Source organism: Lichenostomus cassidix, chromosome 2, assembly GCF_008360975.1.
Source record: "Lichenostomus cassidix isolate B80296 chromosome 2, HeHo_3.0, whole genome shotgun sequence".
Classification (NCBI taxonomy): domain Eukaryota; kingdom Metazoa; phylum Chordata; class Aves; order Passeriformes; family Meliphagidae; genus Lichenostomus; species Lichenostomus cassidix.
In genome coordinates, this window is record NC_139482.1 from 132,265,246 (window position 1) to 132,278,861 (window position 13,616).

Below are 13,616 nucleotides of genomic sequence, written 5' to 3' on the forward strand. Positions count from 1 at the left end.
TATTTTCATGTGAGGGGCATATGTATGTATGTATGTATGTATGTGTGTGTGTATGTGTGTGTGTATGTGTGTGTGTCCCTGCCTTTATATTGTCCACACCTTGCCAGTTGTCAGGGCAATGTTCTCAGAGGCATTTGAGATTTGAAGGAAAGACAGATCATCATGTGTCAGATAAATGCCTGGCTTGCTAAGGCACAGAAACATTCTGTTAAATATTCTTCTGGTGTATGGAGAAAAAAATGTAGATAAACTGTTATTGTGACAAAAGAGGAAGCTTAAAAATTATGTCCTTGGGTTGTCTGTGGAATGTAACCTGGGGAAGCAGGAGGTCTTGCTCTGTATTTGTCAGAAAAAGACTATATATGTTCTTACTTGTTTTGAGGTATTGGATGAGTCTAGTTCCTGTTATATCAGGGTAGGGAAGCATCAACACTGTTTCAATGAGGCACCTGAAGGTTTCTCTGGTGTAGGAGCATCAGCAATCTGGCATAAAATCTTGATTGCTGACTTTGTGTTACTTCAAGCTGGCCTTGATGCCATTAGCAGCATGCTGGTTGTGCAAGGTGGGACTGGATTCATTCCAGATACAATTTAGTATATCTGGGACGATTCATACATCATGATTGGAAGCCATTTGCTTTCCCCTAGTAGAGGTTTGACACAGCTGAGAATATTTCTCTCTGTGTGAACTCTAGAGACTGATGTCTCTTTAATTTTCTTAGGGACTTTGTTTTGTAAAGTAAAAATTGTATGTAATGAATTTAGCTTTAATTAATTCTTCTTCTTGTATTCTTAATGCATGAATTAGAGATCTTGAGTATCTGATTCAAAACAGTTTCTCAGCTTTTGACAATTTATCCCACAGTTTTAATAACTTCTTATTGTGCTGCTTTGGTTTAAGAAGCACTAGCCAAATCCACTTTTGACTTATTTTTGCGGTAGTTGTCACCATATATTATTAATAACATAATTTCTTTCTGAGCATTCATCATCTAAAATTAAAAATAGAAAAGAGTTCTGAGTACTTTTCATTTGCAGGAAAAAAGATGACTAAATTAAGTATGTCCTAATGGAAAAGTGAAGACTTTATGATAACCTAATCAAAAGTCTAAAACTATAAATGCACTTATAAAAATTGGTTCCCAGAAATTTTAGGTGCTGAAATGAAGATAAGAGCTGAAGTAGATTTATTTTAAAAAGGACAAATTCCAGTAAAAGAGAAAATGTATAAAAATGTTTCAAATAAAGGGTAGTTGACACCCAGGTTTAGGTGCAACAGCGCAGTCTAATGAAACAACTGCATCTGAAGATTGTACATTTCATACTGATGGGAAAAATCTGCATCAGGGCACCTATCAAATCCTTGCAATGTTCTAGAAGACAGTGAAACTTTTCACTTGATCTGGAGTAGTGCCAAAACACATATACTCCATCTAAACGTTGTACTTAACTGCTGATAAAACTAAATAGCCATTTGAATTTATGCTGATATGCCATAAGAATAACTGAAGCTATGGAAAAGAGGTCATTGGAACCTTTTCTGAAAGTGTTTGCATGCTCATGCTATCACTTTCCTTAAAAACATATAGTAGCCTGTCTTGCTTTATATATCTTTCTTTCTTTTCAAGGTTAGCATGCAGCAAAACTATTTATTCAAATAGTTATATTTTTACTTAATTTTTATTTCCTCACTCTTGTGAATTCAAGTGTTATAGAGTGTTACCAAGTGGGTTAACTATTTTCTAGATACTTAGTTCTCAAAGACTTATCAAGGCTTAGTAAAGCTTTTCTTTTGATAGGGAGCTTTGCTATAGTAAGTGGTTTTGGTGACTGAGCCAGCTACAATTTCTAGGTTCAGAACTAAATCATGAGTTCTGAAAAGGACTCTGACCTAGAGTCAGAGAAAGAGAGTCTTCTAAAATTTGAAAAAAACAAGCATGGAGATCACTGGGCTTCCTGATATTCTTCAATATTTAGATTATTTGTTATGTATCATGAAAAATTCCTCTGATTTAGATTACTGTATGCCTACTTTTTATCTTATTCTAAGTATCATCTCCATGATTTGGCCTAAATTACAGTTAATGGTATTTTTTTTGCTAGCAGTGACTACTCCTTAAATTCAAAAGTAGTTTAACTAAGGTCATTGAATTTTTTTATTTGCTAGTTTAGAAGACACTTCTGGACTCCTTTGAGAAAAAGAAAGGACAAATTACATCAGTAGATATTTTATTGCAAACTGTGTTTATTCATAGAGAAAAAGAAAGAATCAAATGTTTGTTGGGAAGAATCATAATAAGATTTTATTTCCACAGTTTGGTAACAGAATGTTGCGTTTGAAATTTCTAATTTAGTACTTACTACACATTGTACTTCAAAGATGATAGAGTCCCTTTCAGCATACCTATCTGTGGTGTCATGAAATCATTATGGTGACAATTTTTTTGATGCACTACTTAAAACCTACATTTCCATTAGTTTCAAAAATTAAAGCAGCTTTTTATGGGACAGCAGCCTGTCATGGACCAACAACAGCCACAGAGAAGAAGGCTGCAGGATGCCTACAGATAGCATTTTCACACGTTTACATTTTGAGTGCTGGATATCCATCAGTCTTCTTTAAAAATGAAAATAATAATGAAGTCATCAGCTAAAATCACTTTATGTCAATTTTTCTTTAATTTATAAGATTTAAAATGTTTTCTATATCTGTCATATTATTCTCCATCACTGGCTATTTCCAACCATAAAAGTGATAACGTCTGTGGGCAATGGTTGTGAGGAGCTTTGCACTTCATGGGATCAGCAAAATAAGCACATTCTTAATGGCCCAAAGCAAAAATGGAGTTTAGACTATTGAATCTGTCCTGTTGATTGGTGTAGATTTGGTTTTGGCATGAGATTCCAAAAGGTGTTAACTGATAATATTTCTACTAACTACCAAGTTTGTTAGAAGATAGAGAATACAAGTGTAAAAAAAATATTTGACAACCTCAGAAAGACTAACATCCTGCAAGTCTAGAGAATGTGGTTCTGTGGAGCAGTGTACATCTTTCTATCTATAACTCTTTTCCGAAGCAGTTAGATCAGAAATGTCAATTTCAGACATAGGATCCATAACTGGTGTGAGAGTTCTTATTGAAGAGTTTAATCTGCCCAAATTAAAACCTCATTTTAAATCGAATTCCAGCTTTTGAAAGTAAATCTGTCAGTTTTGGTTTAAGAATTAATTGTTATAAACACTTTTTCAACTTAATGCAAACATGCATGGTTGCTTGTTTAGGGTTTGGGGTTTTTTTGTTAATTTGTTTTGTTTGGTTGGTTATTTTTATTAATTATACCTTTGCAAAGACTTTTTTACCAATACATTTCTAACTTCTTTTATAATTTACAGAAACCCAAAGATCATGTAAGAAGCTACCGAATGTAGAGCACTAGCTTTTAAAAATGGACCAAATTATTGCATAAACAAACCCCTGTTTTTTATACCAATTGTTAAATATTGAAGACAGCAGAATATTTGACAAGTTACATGGATACTAACTTTTAGATAAGATGTTCTGTTCCAGAATGTTTAAGATGTGTGCTAAATCTCTTCATCACAGGCCTCTAAGAACTAATCTAAATTTTAATGTTAATGATAACACATTTGTTTAGATCGAGTTGTCCCAAATGATATTAGCTGTCTTATAATGTAAGTTACATAATATTTCTGATTTTTTTGTTTTTGGTTTATGCTAGAAGTTACATGGGAGGACCAGCAGAAAAAGGTGAATGGTACAATAACTGATGACAAACCATTGCCGAAAAAGAAACACCATTCTGAGACAGGTTTGTCAGGGTTTGGAAAACCACATGAAAGCATGAGACTATAAAACCACATTTCATGCTTTTGTAATGCGTGTGTGCTTTATGTACCTTATTTTTTTCACTTTGGTGTGAAATTTTTAGTATGTAGAGACCATTTAGATTACCTAGTTCTGTTTTAGAATAGCCAAAATAGATCTGCTTTTGTAAACAACTGTGTTAGAATGCACATGCATTAGAAAAGAAGTGTTCTGGCACAATATTAGACATAGTTTGCTTTTTTGTTTTGAATTTTGCTGTGACTTAAAAACATAATTTGTGCAAGCCTCAGCAATCCAAGTATGAGCTATGCTGATTCTTAGTTTAGTTGACCAAACCAAGGTATCTACTGCATGTATGGTGGGAAAATCATCTTCTACAGAGTTGAATCTGAAACATTCTTTCACCATCACACATGGCAGAAACATTCCAATGTAATAATTCTATGCAAGCTGCAGTATATATCTTCATATGTCTGGAGTCCTCAAATCTAAAAAACCTCTTCTTTCCTCCTTCTGCACTTGAATGGATTTCTCCTAAAACTAAAAACTATCATAAGCTTTCTTTCACCCTAAGTGTCAAGTTCTATTATTCAGCCATCTTTGTTCCTACAACTGTATAGCAGTAAAAAGTAAATCTAGTAATAATAATGATGATGGTAATAATAGTATTGTTCTGTCTTAAGAATCAGAGAATAAAAGGTCCTAATCACATCAATTTCTGCAATTGCAAAGGGCAAGCCCACTGTAAGGAGTAGAGAAGGTAGGGAGTGGAGGGAAGGAAAGGAAAAGGAAAGGAGCAGGAAAAGGGTAAGGGATCTTTATATTGCAAATTTCATCCTATATTTAAAGGTTGATCCATATCTACTAAAGTGAATGGGGATTTTTCAGTTCCAGGAATACCTAGGTTCAGTTTTGTGTTGCAAATAACTCTCTATTGGGTGTATTAATTGTCTTGCTCTAATAACACCACTTCTCCCCATCACACAAAATAAAGTTTGCAAGATTGGCCAGCTCTGTTAATGTCCTAAATTAATACTGTAATATCACTTCTGGGCTCACCTACATAATAATATAATCCTGATAATATTCAAGTTTTTTTGCTGAAGCTTAACTACTGTACAGCTGAAAGTGCAAGACTCAGAACTGAAGAAACCCAGCAAAACCTGGCTTTACTCTAACCTAGGAACTGGGCAGCCTAGCTATAAAGGCCAGATATGCACTTGCATTTCCTGTTCCCTGACTTTTTGATGCATCAGAGGAAGTTACAGGGTAAAACAAATACTGCTCATAAGAATCAGGATCAGAATGTGATATATCTTCTTTTCCAGCTGTTTTAACTATTGCATGACAGATTCAAAATACAATGTCTACACATCTGCACTGTTGTCTTTCCAGGGAGAGGCAGAATAATACATCTGCCCAGACTTTTCCCTTACACAGTAGCTAAGTAGGAACATTATCTCCATCACCCAGCTGAGGTGGGCTTAGGACTGGGTTCTAGATAGGTGATTTATTTATAGTTATTAGCAGTAGTTGTTTAGGGACACCTTCTCCATTTTTCAGAAAGGGAAGACATATTTTGTTACATGGCTGCTCTTGGGTCGTTCTAGATTTTGGAACACAAGTGAAATCTTATAACTGTAAGACAAAACCAGGCAGAATAATAGAAATCAGAGTCAAATGTGAACAATAAAACTTCTTGCTTTAGAAATGGTTTGTATATTAAAACAGTATTTATCTGATTTTTATCTATTTTTCTATCTGGAATAGAACACTGATCTCCAGCGCTTGCAGGGAATACACTGAATTGGTTTGGAAAGCCACAGTCTCAATTGTCAAAGTCTAGAGCAGATACAAAGTTGAACAAAAGTTTAGTTCTTTACTCTACAGTCCTAGGTCTTTCTGTGGGGGCTGATGCCTGATTAGAGCATAACTTCTGTTTAGATTTACGTTATCAATAATCACTTGTGATGATGATACATGAGGCAGAAACATCTGAGGTGGTTCTGAACACTCTGAAATGGGCATCAAAGGGCACATACCTGTATTCCTCAGATACTTTCCCAAACTGACTGTTTGTCAAAAAGCCCTATGTACTTAAGTGGTAGGAGTCAAGGAGTAATCAATGCAACTTCCAGGACTGGCATAATCTTCTTTGTGTGGCACACTGTTCCCTATAGACATCCCTATATCATTCCAAACAGTTATTTGTCAAGCATAGTAGTCAGGGCATCTAGAAGAAAGAACACTGTACTCATATCTGCATGTTGAGCTATATTGTATCTATGACCATGATCTAATGTTGATGCAGCCTGGCAGAATCTACTTCAGGAAGCTTCAAATTCCTTGAACCTTTCCAATATGGGATTTATCCTCTGCACAGGACTGCACTTTTTTTTCATCTGAGAATGCTTTAAATGCTCTGTCTGCACAGAAAACAGTGAAGTCCCTGGGTGCAGACAGTGCAATGGAGGCAAGGAGGAACAGGAACGCCTCATATTGTTGTTCCCCTGCTTTGAAGGCCTTTTCATCTGTTGATGAGTTTCTGAATGTGACCTATTATGAAACCTTATACTGCATTTCAGTGCAGTTTGTCTGTTAAGAATTTAACCTAACCAGTCCCATGGAAATAGTCATTGCAGGATTACAGCAAAGAAAATCTATGAGAACAAATAGGCGTTGATTACCTAAGTACCATGAGTGAAGAACAGATCTGTGAGCAAATTGTAGAGAAAAACATAAATAGATAATAAAAATATTTTTTTCAAAACCCAGAAAAATAACAGTAATACTGTATCCTTTAAAGCATTAATATTCAAGAAATGTGCATGACTAGAAATAGGATTAGCAAATTTGTTGGAAGACAATTTATGGTCATTAAATAAAGTAGCACAATGGTTCTTATGTTTCAGACTTTTCCATAGAAGATGCTGATAAAATTTCTCTTCGTGAATATCAGAAATCAACTTTTTTTTAACAGTGTCTTTAATCTCTAAGTTCTGATGCTATTTGCAGAATTAGTGTTATGTATATTTCAAAGAGTCAGTTGTATTTATGCAAAGATTTTGAAGGATTGGAAGGGTAAAACTGTAGAATCATAGATAAGGCTAACATAAAAATTCAAGCCATATTTTGAATCTGTGCCTTTCTTTTAGCTGATATCAGCAGTCTGTCAGAGAGTACTGCATTCTCAGGACAGCACTAAATCAAAGAGCATGAGAAATATTTATTTGCTCATACCTAAGACTATTAAGTACTTTCAGCATTCACCCCTGCCTCTGAACTGTAATAGATGGTATTTTAAAGAAAGTGAATAAAGCTCTAGTCTTCAATCAGATTTCATTTGCTGGTGAAAAGAAAAGCAAAAAAAAAAAAAAGAAAAAGTACAGCATGCAAGCAATTTCACATGGTTTTGAATTTTTTTATTACTGAAGAGAACTTGCAAAAGAAGATTATGCCTAGAGAATGTGTCCTAGAGAATGTGTCCTGTACTGATACAGATTAAGTTAGGCAGGATATTGTTTTTCTTAAAAAGCAATTATTTTCATCAGTATCATCACTAGTCTCTCTTCAACCCATCAAGGTAATTAAAAGGGAAAAAGCACATAGTTTGGGGTACCGTGGTAGCGATACTCATTTCTGTTCCCTGTCACTTGTTTTTCAAGTGTTCAATCAGTCTCACTATCTGAAATGGAAGCCAAATAGAGTTTTGCAAACTGTCTTCACCCAGAGATGACAATGTAGAATCTGCCTTTATAACATAGCAAAGAAAACACTATTGGCTTTCCCCTGTTTTTCCTAGAGAGAGACAATAGATTTTTTGGCTGTTACCTGGAAAGCATCCTGTAATAATTTCATTACCATTGGCTGTTGAGAACATTGCAGTGTCATCAAATATCCAGCCTTTGCCACAGAAACTTTTGATTTCCAAGGAGCAGTTGAAGAACAGAACTGTGGGAAAGTGCTGGCATATGTTAATATGATTGAACAAAAGGACATAGGAGAGTTAAAATGGATTTATACATCTCAGAATGGAATTAAATATAATTTGAGTCTCTTTGTAATTATTTTGGGGAAAGACATATTTCTGTCATGTGAAAGTAAAACAAAGTTTTCGTAAAATTGTAGCAATGGTAGGTTAAATGCATCAGAAAATATAAGGGTAATGTGTGCTTGCAAACGTTAAGTCTTTAGTTGGATAGATTTGCTTTCCATTTAAGGGAATCATGCTTACTTTTTTCTGTGGAATATTTACTTCTCTCTCCTGAGTAGAATTATATCTTGGCTGTACACAGACAAAGACTTTCAGAAATAATTCTAATGTAATGTAAACTAATTTTAGTTTATCTATTACCATTCATTCAGTTGCAGGGTGAAAGCAGTAGTCAAAAATAATTCAAAATGAAGCTGTGTTTATTTTAAAAGAAGTTTGTAGTCAGAATTGAATGTATGAGAGATTAAAAATTATGAAAAGGGAGATAGGTTTAGAAATGGGTTGGAAGAGGCAAAGTAATGATAGGACAGAGAGAGAGAGGTAATTGTCTTTTCAGGATTCATAATATTTCCAATCCAATGTGTAACTAGCGCATTAATATTTTGAAGTGCTTCTATTTTATCTTCTTTGCTCCTTATAAAATTACCATGTGAACTTTATTCAGAGAAGCAAAATAATAAAAGCTGTTTCTGGATTCTTCATTTAGTTTATGTCTTGAGACTTATGAAAAAGTTAGGCAGTCTACATGGCTCAATTTGATTTACGGAGTTTATGATATTGAGAATATTTACAATTTCTTCTGTTATTTTCTACCTTTTTCTCTACTATCCTTATCTACTGATAAGAGTAAGATTTTTCATACTTACTGTCTTTACCTATTTTTTACATAGTTTATATTACATATAGCCTATATTAGTTAATTGCAGAATTAAATGAATTGCTTTAGTCTTTCCTGTATTTTCTTGCTATATTTTTGAGTAAAAATGTCAGCATACATCCAGTATATAGCTGTGATTTTTAGTGTATGGGTTTATGCTTTAAGATAAAGAATTGCTTTAACTAGCAGGAGGCTATCTCATTAAAACAATACAGACAGGCTCTGTATCTAGTTTTGGCTTAATGCTTTTAAAGAATATTAAGAAATACTGATTCTGTTCACATCTCAATGTAGTATAATAGCCTTTCCATCTAAATCTTCTGCTAATAAATATTTGTGCTTTTAACCTTTCTAGCTACTCTTCTGTATCTGTACCCTTAGCATTGCAGAGCTTGAATGGTGTCAGGGGACATCTTTCCTAAGAGTTAAGTGTATTATATTCTTCAGGTCTAATCACATCCACACTAATGGCATATATTTATGGGACATGCAGGCTCTATGGAGCATTTCTATCTTAGAGTCTCTTCCATGTTTTAAGATTATGCTTATTTGATTGTGCTATTACATATCTTATTTTGTGAAGAGTCTCCAGAAATGAGACTTTTTGAATCTGAGATCATATTTGCTGTGAAAGATCTTTGGATCTTAGGAAAAGATAAAACTGAAATTAAGAAAACTCTCGAGGGGAAAAAAAAACAAACCCAAAAAAAGAGTAACTTATGTCGCTCTGTCCTCTGCTGCTCTAAGAATTTTAATTGGGCATGTTTGCCATGTAAAGTTTTTTTGAACACTGAGCTCTTAAATACTTCTCTTCTTTGGGTGACATTACTTACAATGAACAGTTCTGTATCATGATAAAAGGGATGGTACTTATCTGGGGGGGCAGGTTTTCAGACATGAAGTTTTCCTTACTTTTTATGTTTATTTGCTGAGATCTCCATTAGTTTCTGAATCTGTATATAATAGCCTTATACATACCACTTTCATACACCGAGATGAACCATTGATGCAAACAAATGCTAGTTCCACAACAAAGCAATAACTCTACAAATGAAGATTGCCTACTGACTTGATGTAAATTTAATAGAATTTATGACATTGTTTTATTCTTGCATTTAAATGTATTTCTATCAAAAAGATCTGTTTTGTAGAATAAAAGCTACAGAAACAGAGAATTTTCAAACTATTGTTTGGGATTTATGACATGGCTTCTTAATCAGGAGAAAATTGTGGTATTGTGTTTAAAATTATCAGTCTATTAGTACTACTTCTCATCATCATTAATTGAAAGAAGTTGTAGCATTACCATGCCACAACTTCTACTAATTAATTACTATTTCCATGAATAAATACAAAAACATTATAATCTATTATCTCAACAGGTGAGGTATCAGTTGATCAGGTATCCATAGTGAGAAGGCAAATATTATCGGTTTTTTTTCCCTCTGGCTTCTATTAGAATTATTCTTCTAATATGTTTGATATGTAAAAACTTAAAACTGAAAAGTATTTGTAATTAAGAATGATTTTTGACTGCCACTTTGATAACTTTTTCCATAACAAATACTTTGCATGAGGAGTTTTAAAAATGCTGTTTTTAAAAAGTATTGGTATATGTGACAGATATGCATGCAAATACTGATAATTTGATTTTAAAATATTCAGTGAGAACTTACTTGATATTCAGTTGTGTCTGTCTGACATTACTAGAATACCTTGCATTATCATAGCAACCACATTCCAAGTTTGGAAATAATGTGTTTCAATATTTGAAAATTTATAGAGAAGGATTTGTATTACTGCAGTATATGCCTCAAAGCTGCTCATTCTTATGAATATTAAAAATAATAAACCAAAGATAATGGGGTCATGATAGAGACTTACCAATAACTGGTTTTGCTATAGTAGGAGTGCTGACTTCAGGGCTATACATATGTAATATAAAATATTTTCAGAACATTTTGGATACTTTTAACTGTGTTTTGGTATAGCTAATAATGATTTACATACTTATTTAGTAGTTACAGAAGTTGCAGCTATACTATACTAATATGAGCGGTAATACACCATGGAGAATTAGATCTTTCTATTTGCTTATTTGTATTTCTTCCAATTCTTTGTACTTGCCCAGATAAAAAATATTTATACTCTGTTATTGTTTTTTTAATGTACAAAGATATAGCAACCTTTGTCAAAACTGACAGCTGCTATGCTTTCACACTACAAATCTCATATATAGCACTAATGTGTGTTCATTCTGTAACCAAGTTTAATTGCCTAAAAATGCATTCTAATTATGTATGTTTCAAGATGCTTGTTTTTACACCACTTTTGATACAGTCTTGGCATTTGATAGTAGATGAAAATATAATCGGCCAGCTATAATATCAAACTGTTTAAGAATAGAGCACAATGGTTAACGGATAAACTTTCTTCTTGTATTTGTTTTATTGATTTATGTTGCTTATTTTAATTTTGCATTTTTTCAATGCTATCTTGATATTGACTGTAAAATGCCGATAAAATTACAGATATTTTTGTGGTGTATAAAAATTTCTGGACTTTTTTACCCAGCATCTTCAGTGTTTATGATTTCTGAGCAGTGTTTTGTAACTTGTTAACAAACCGCATGTTGAAATTAGACCAAGTTTACTGATTTTTTTTCTATTTCTGGTGATTTTTGGAAGAAAACATTTGTTCTGCTAGCAACAGTGGCTTCACAGTTCTTTGTAGTTATTATTACTTTTCAAGGTGAATTCCTCCCATTTTTTTGCTACAAAATAGATTTTCAGTACAGAGCATGGCACTGTCCCTCAGATGTTTTCTATGTCTGAAATGGCACTGTGCTTTTGAATGTGAAATAATAAAGTAACTGTTGAGATAGTTGCTTTGGCATTTAACTTGCATGCATGCATTTGTAGTAACTTAGACTTCTGTGAGATGAAAGCAACATTGGTTCTGAAAAAGTATCCTGAATTGACCATGAGGGTTAATAGCTATACATTCTCTTTTCTCACGTTCTGCATTTTGGTCTTGATAATTTTGCCTTTGGCAGAGTGTTACAACAATGCAGTCCTTTCCAGAGTGTGTTATGTGGATTCTGAAATGTCTGAGCTTGTACATACATTTGAAAAAAAAAATCTATTTTCTGTTTTGGATATCTGAAGTTTGGTTCAGCATAAATTCCAATAATTTAATAATTGAAAAGTCTAATAATAAAAGACCCATTGGTGACATTAAACTGAGTGTTCAGTACTTGAAAGAGAAAAATAATACTTGCATTCAAGTAGATAACATTTAAAAAAGTTGAACAGTCATGAACAAAAGTATTTATTCTAGTTAACATACCTTTTACTATCCAGCTTTTTCTTCAGCATCATTGCAAGGATTGACTTTGCTGTCAATTATAACTTTTATTATTTCCTCAGCTTCTATACTAACTCTGTCTTTACTGTTCTTTTCCAACAACAGTAGTTTAACCACTTCTTTCTCAGCTTTCTTTTTTCTTCTAGTGTCTTTTTTTTTTTTCTCCACTTACTAACTCTGCTCTGCAGACTTCTCTCTAAAACAATTTTTGGCCCTTTCCCTCAGTGTCAGTTTTAACCTTCTGAATACATCCTCTCACGCCCATCTCCTTTGTCTATGTCTGTACATTACACGATGTGATCACAGAAGAAGCGGAATCATCAAGGAGAACAAACTCAGGTCTGTCTCTTCTACTGCTTTTCTCTGTGTTATTTTTTTCATTTTACCTTTTCTATAGATTTTATCACAGCTCACCTCACATACCTCTCCCTCTCTTCCCCCTCAATAAATTGGTAAAATATTGTCATGGTGCAAGAATTTTAGTTTAAGACACTCACGTAATTTTTATTACTGATAAACTATGTACTCTATAAAAAGCAATAAAAGGTAACTGATGACAAGTATGCTATGCCTTAAGACGTTAAACTGAATAATTTCAGTAAGTTAAATTTCATGCACTGGAATTTCAAATTTAGTGGTTTTAATAAAACCTGTTTCAATTATAAATAGAGTTGTTAGTGAGCTTCTGCTCACTAAGCTCTTTTCTCATGCTAAAAAGTGTAAAACATAAGGTTATGATGGTATGAGAGCAAGAAGTTAGAACACTGAAGGAGTTCTAACTTAGCTGTATTGTTTATGAGGCTTTTATTTCAAATTTTGTATTACTTATGGTTTCTTCTTTTATAACAAATTTTAATCTGCCATTTTATGGAATTTTCCATGTACTTTATATTACTGGCAGAGAACTAACATCTATCAAGGCACCCTAGCTCTGAAAATGCAGTATTTGTTCACACTTCCCTGCTTGTTCAGTTGAGGTATGTAGAACAATGAAATTCCCCACATTTAAGTTAATTAAATTCACCTATAAAATTTAAATTTTACAATTATTGTGTAAAAGCTTTAATTAAATTCTTGTAACTCTGATATTACCCCAACAAATTAGAGAAGCCATTTGGATGCCATTTAAGTTAGAAAACCTGGAGAAGTTTTGGGGTACATTGACTTGTCCATTAAACTTAGGTGATATTTAGTGAGATATTTTTGTCTTTTCTCTACTATGACTGGCTCCTTCAGAGCTCAGTATTACCTTACATACTATTGTTATTCTAATTAGTCATAGATTATTTTTACAGAATTTTGCAGATGTTATTTGCTGTAGTTTTCATGTTAAACAAATCTCAAGATAGAAATTGTTAAAATTACAGGGTGAAAAATGTTGAGTATGGATAGAGAAGACAACAGGCAATGTTTTCTGAATTCCCTCTTTTGGAAATCACTACTATTAGGAATTAATAAATTATGCTGTAGAAAGAACTGAGTTTACTTACCTTGTGCTTATGATTCATTCCCAGTCCCTGTGCAGTGATTC

The 13,616-nt window shown here is 33.4% G+C and overlaps 1 protein-coding gene across 13 annotated transcripts in view; it reads left to right on the top strand.

Annotated features, from left to right (window-relative positions):
- Nucleotides 1–13,616, top strand: part of RIMS2 (regulating synaptic membrane exocytosis 2) — a 448,647-nt gene that overhangs the window by 329,967 nt on the left and 105,064 nt on the right. For 6 of the 13 annotated variants that reach the window (XM_085053372.1, XM_085053374.1, XM_085053383.1 and 3 more), the window contains one exon: nt 12,392–12,424. The exons of the other annotated variants lie outside the window; for them this stretch is intronic. In XM_085053372.1, the coding sequence (XP_084909498.1) occupies nt 12,392–12,424 (33 nt within the window). The remainder of the gene's footprint in view (nt 1–12,391; nt 12,425–13,616) is intronic. 13 annotated transcript variants of the gene reach the window in all.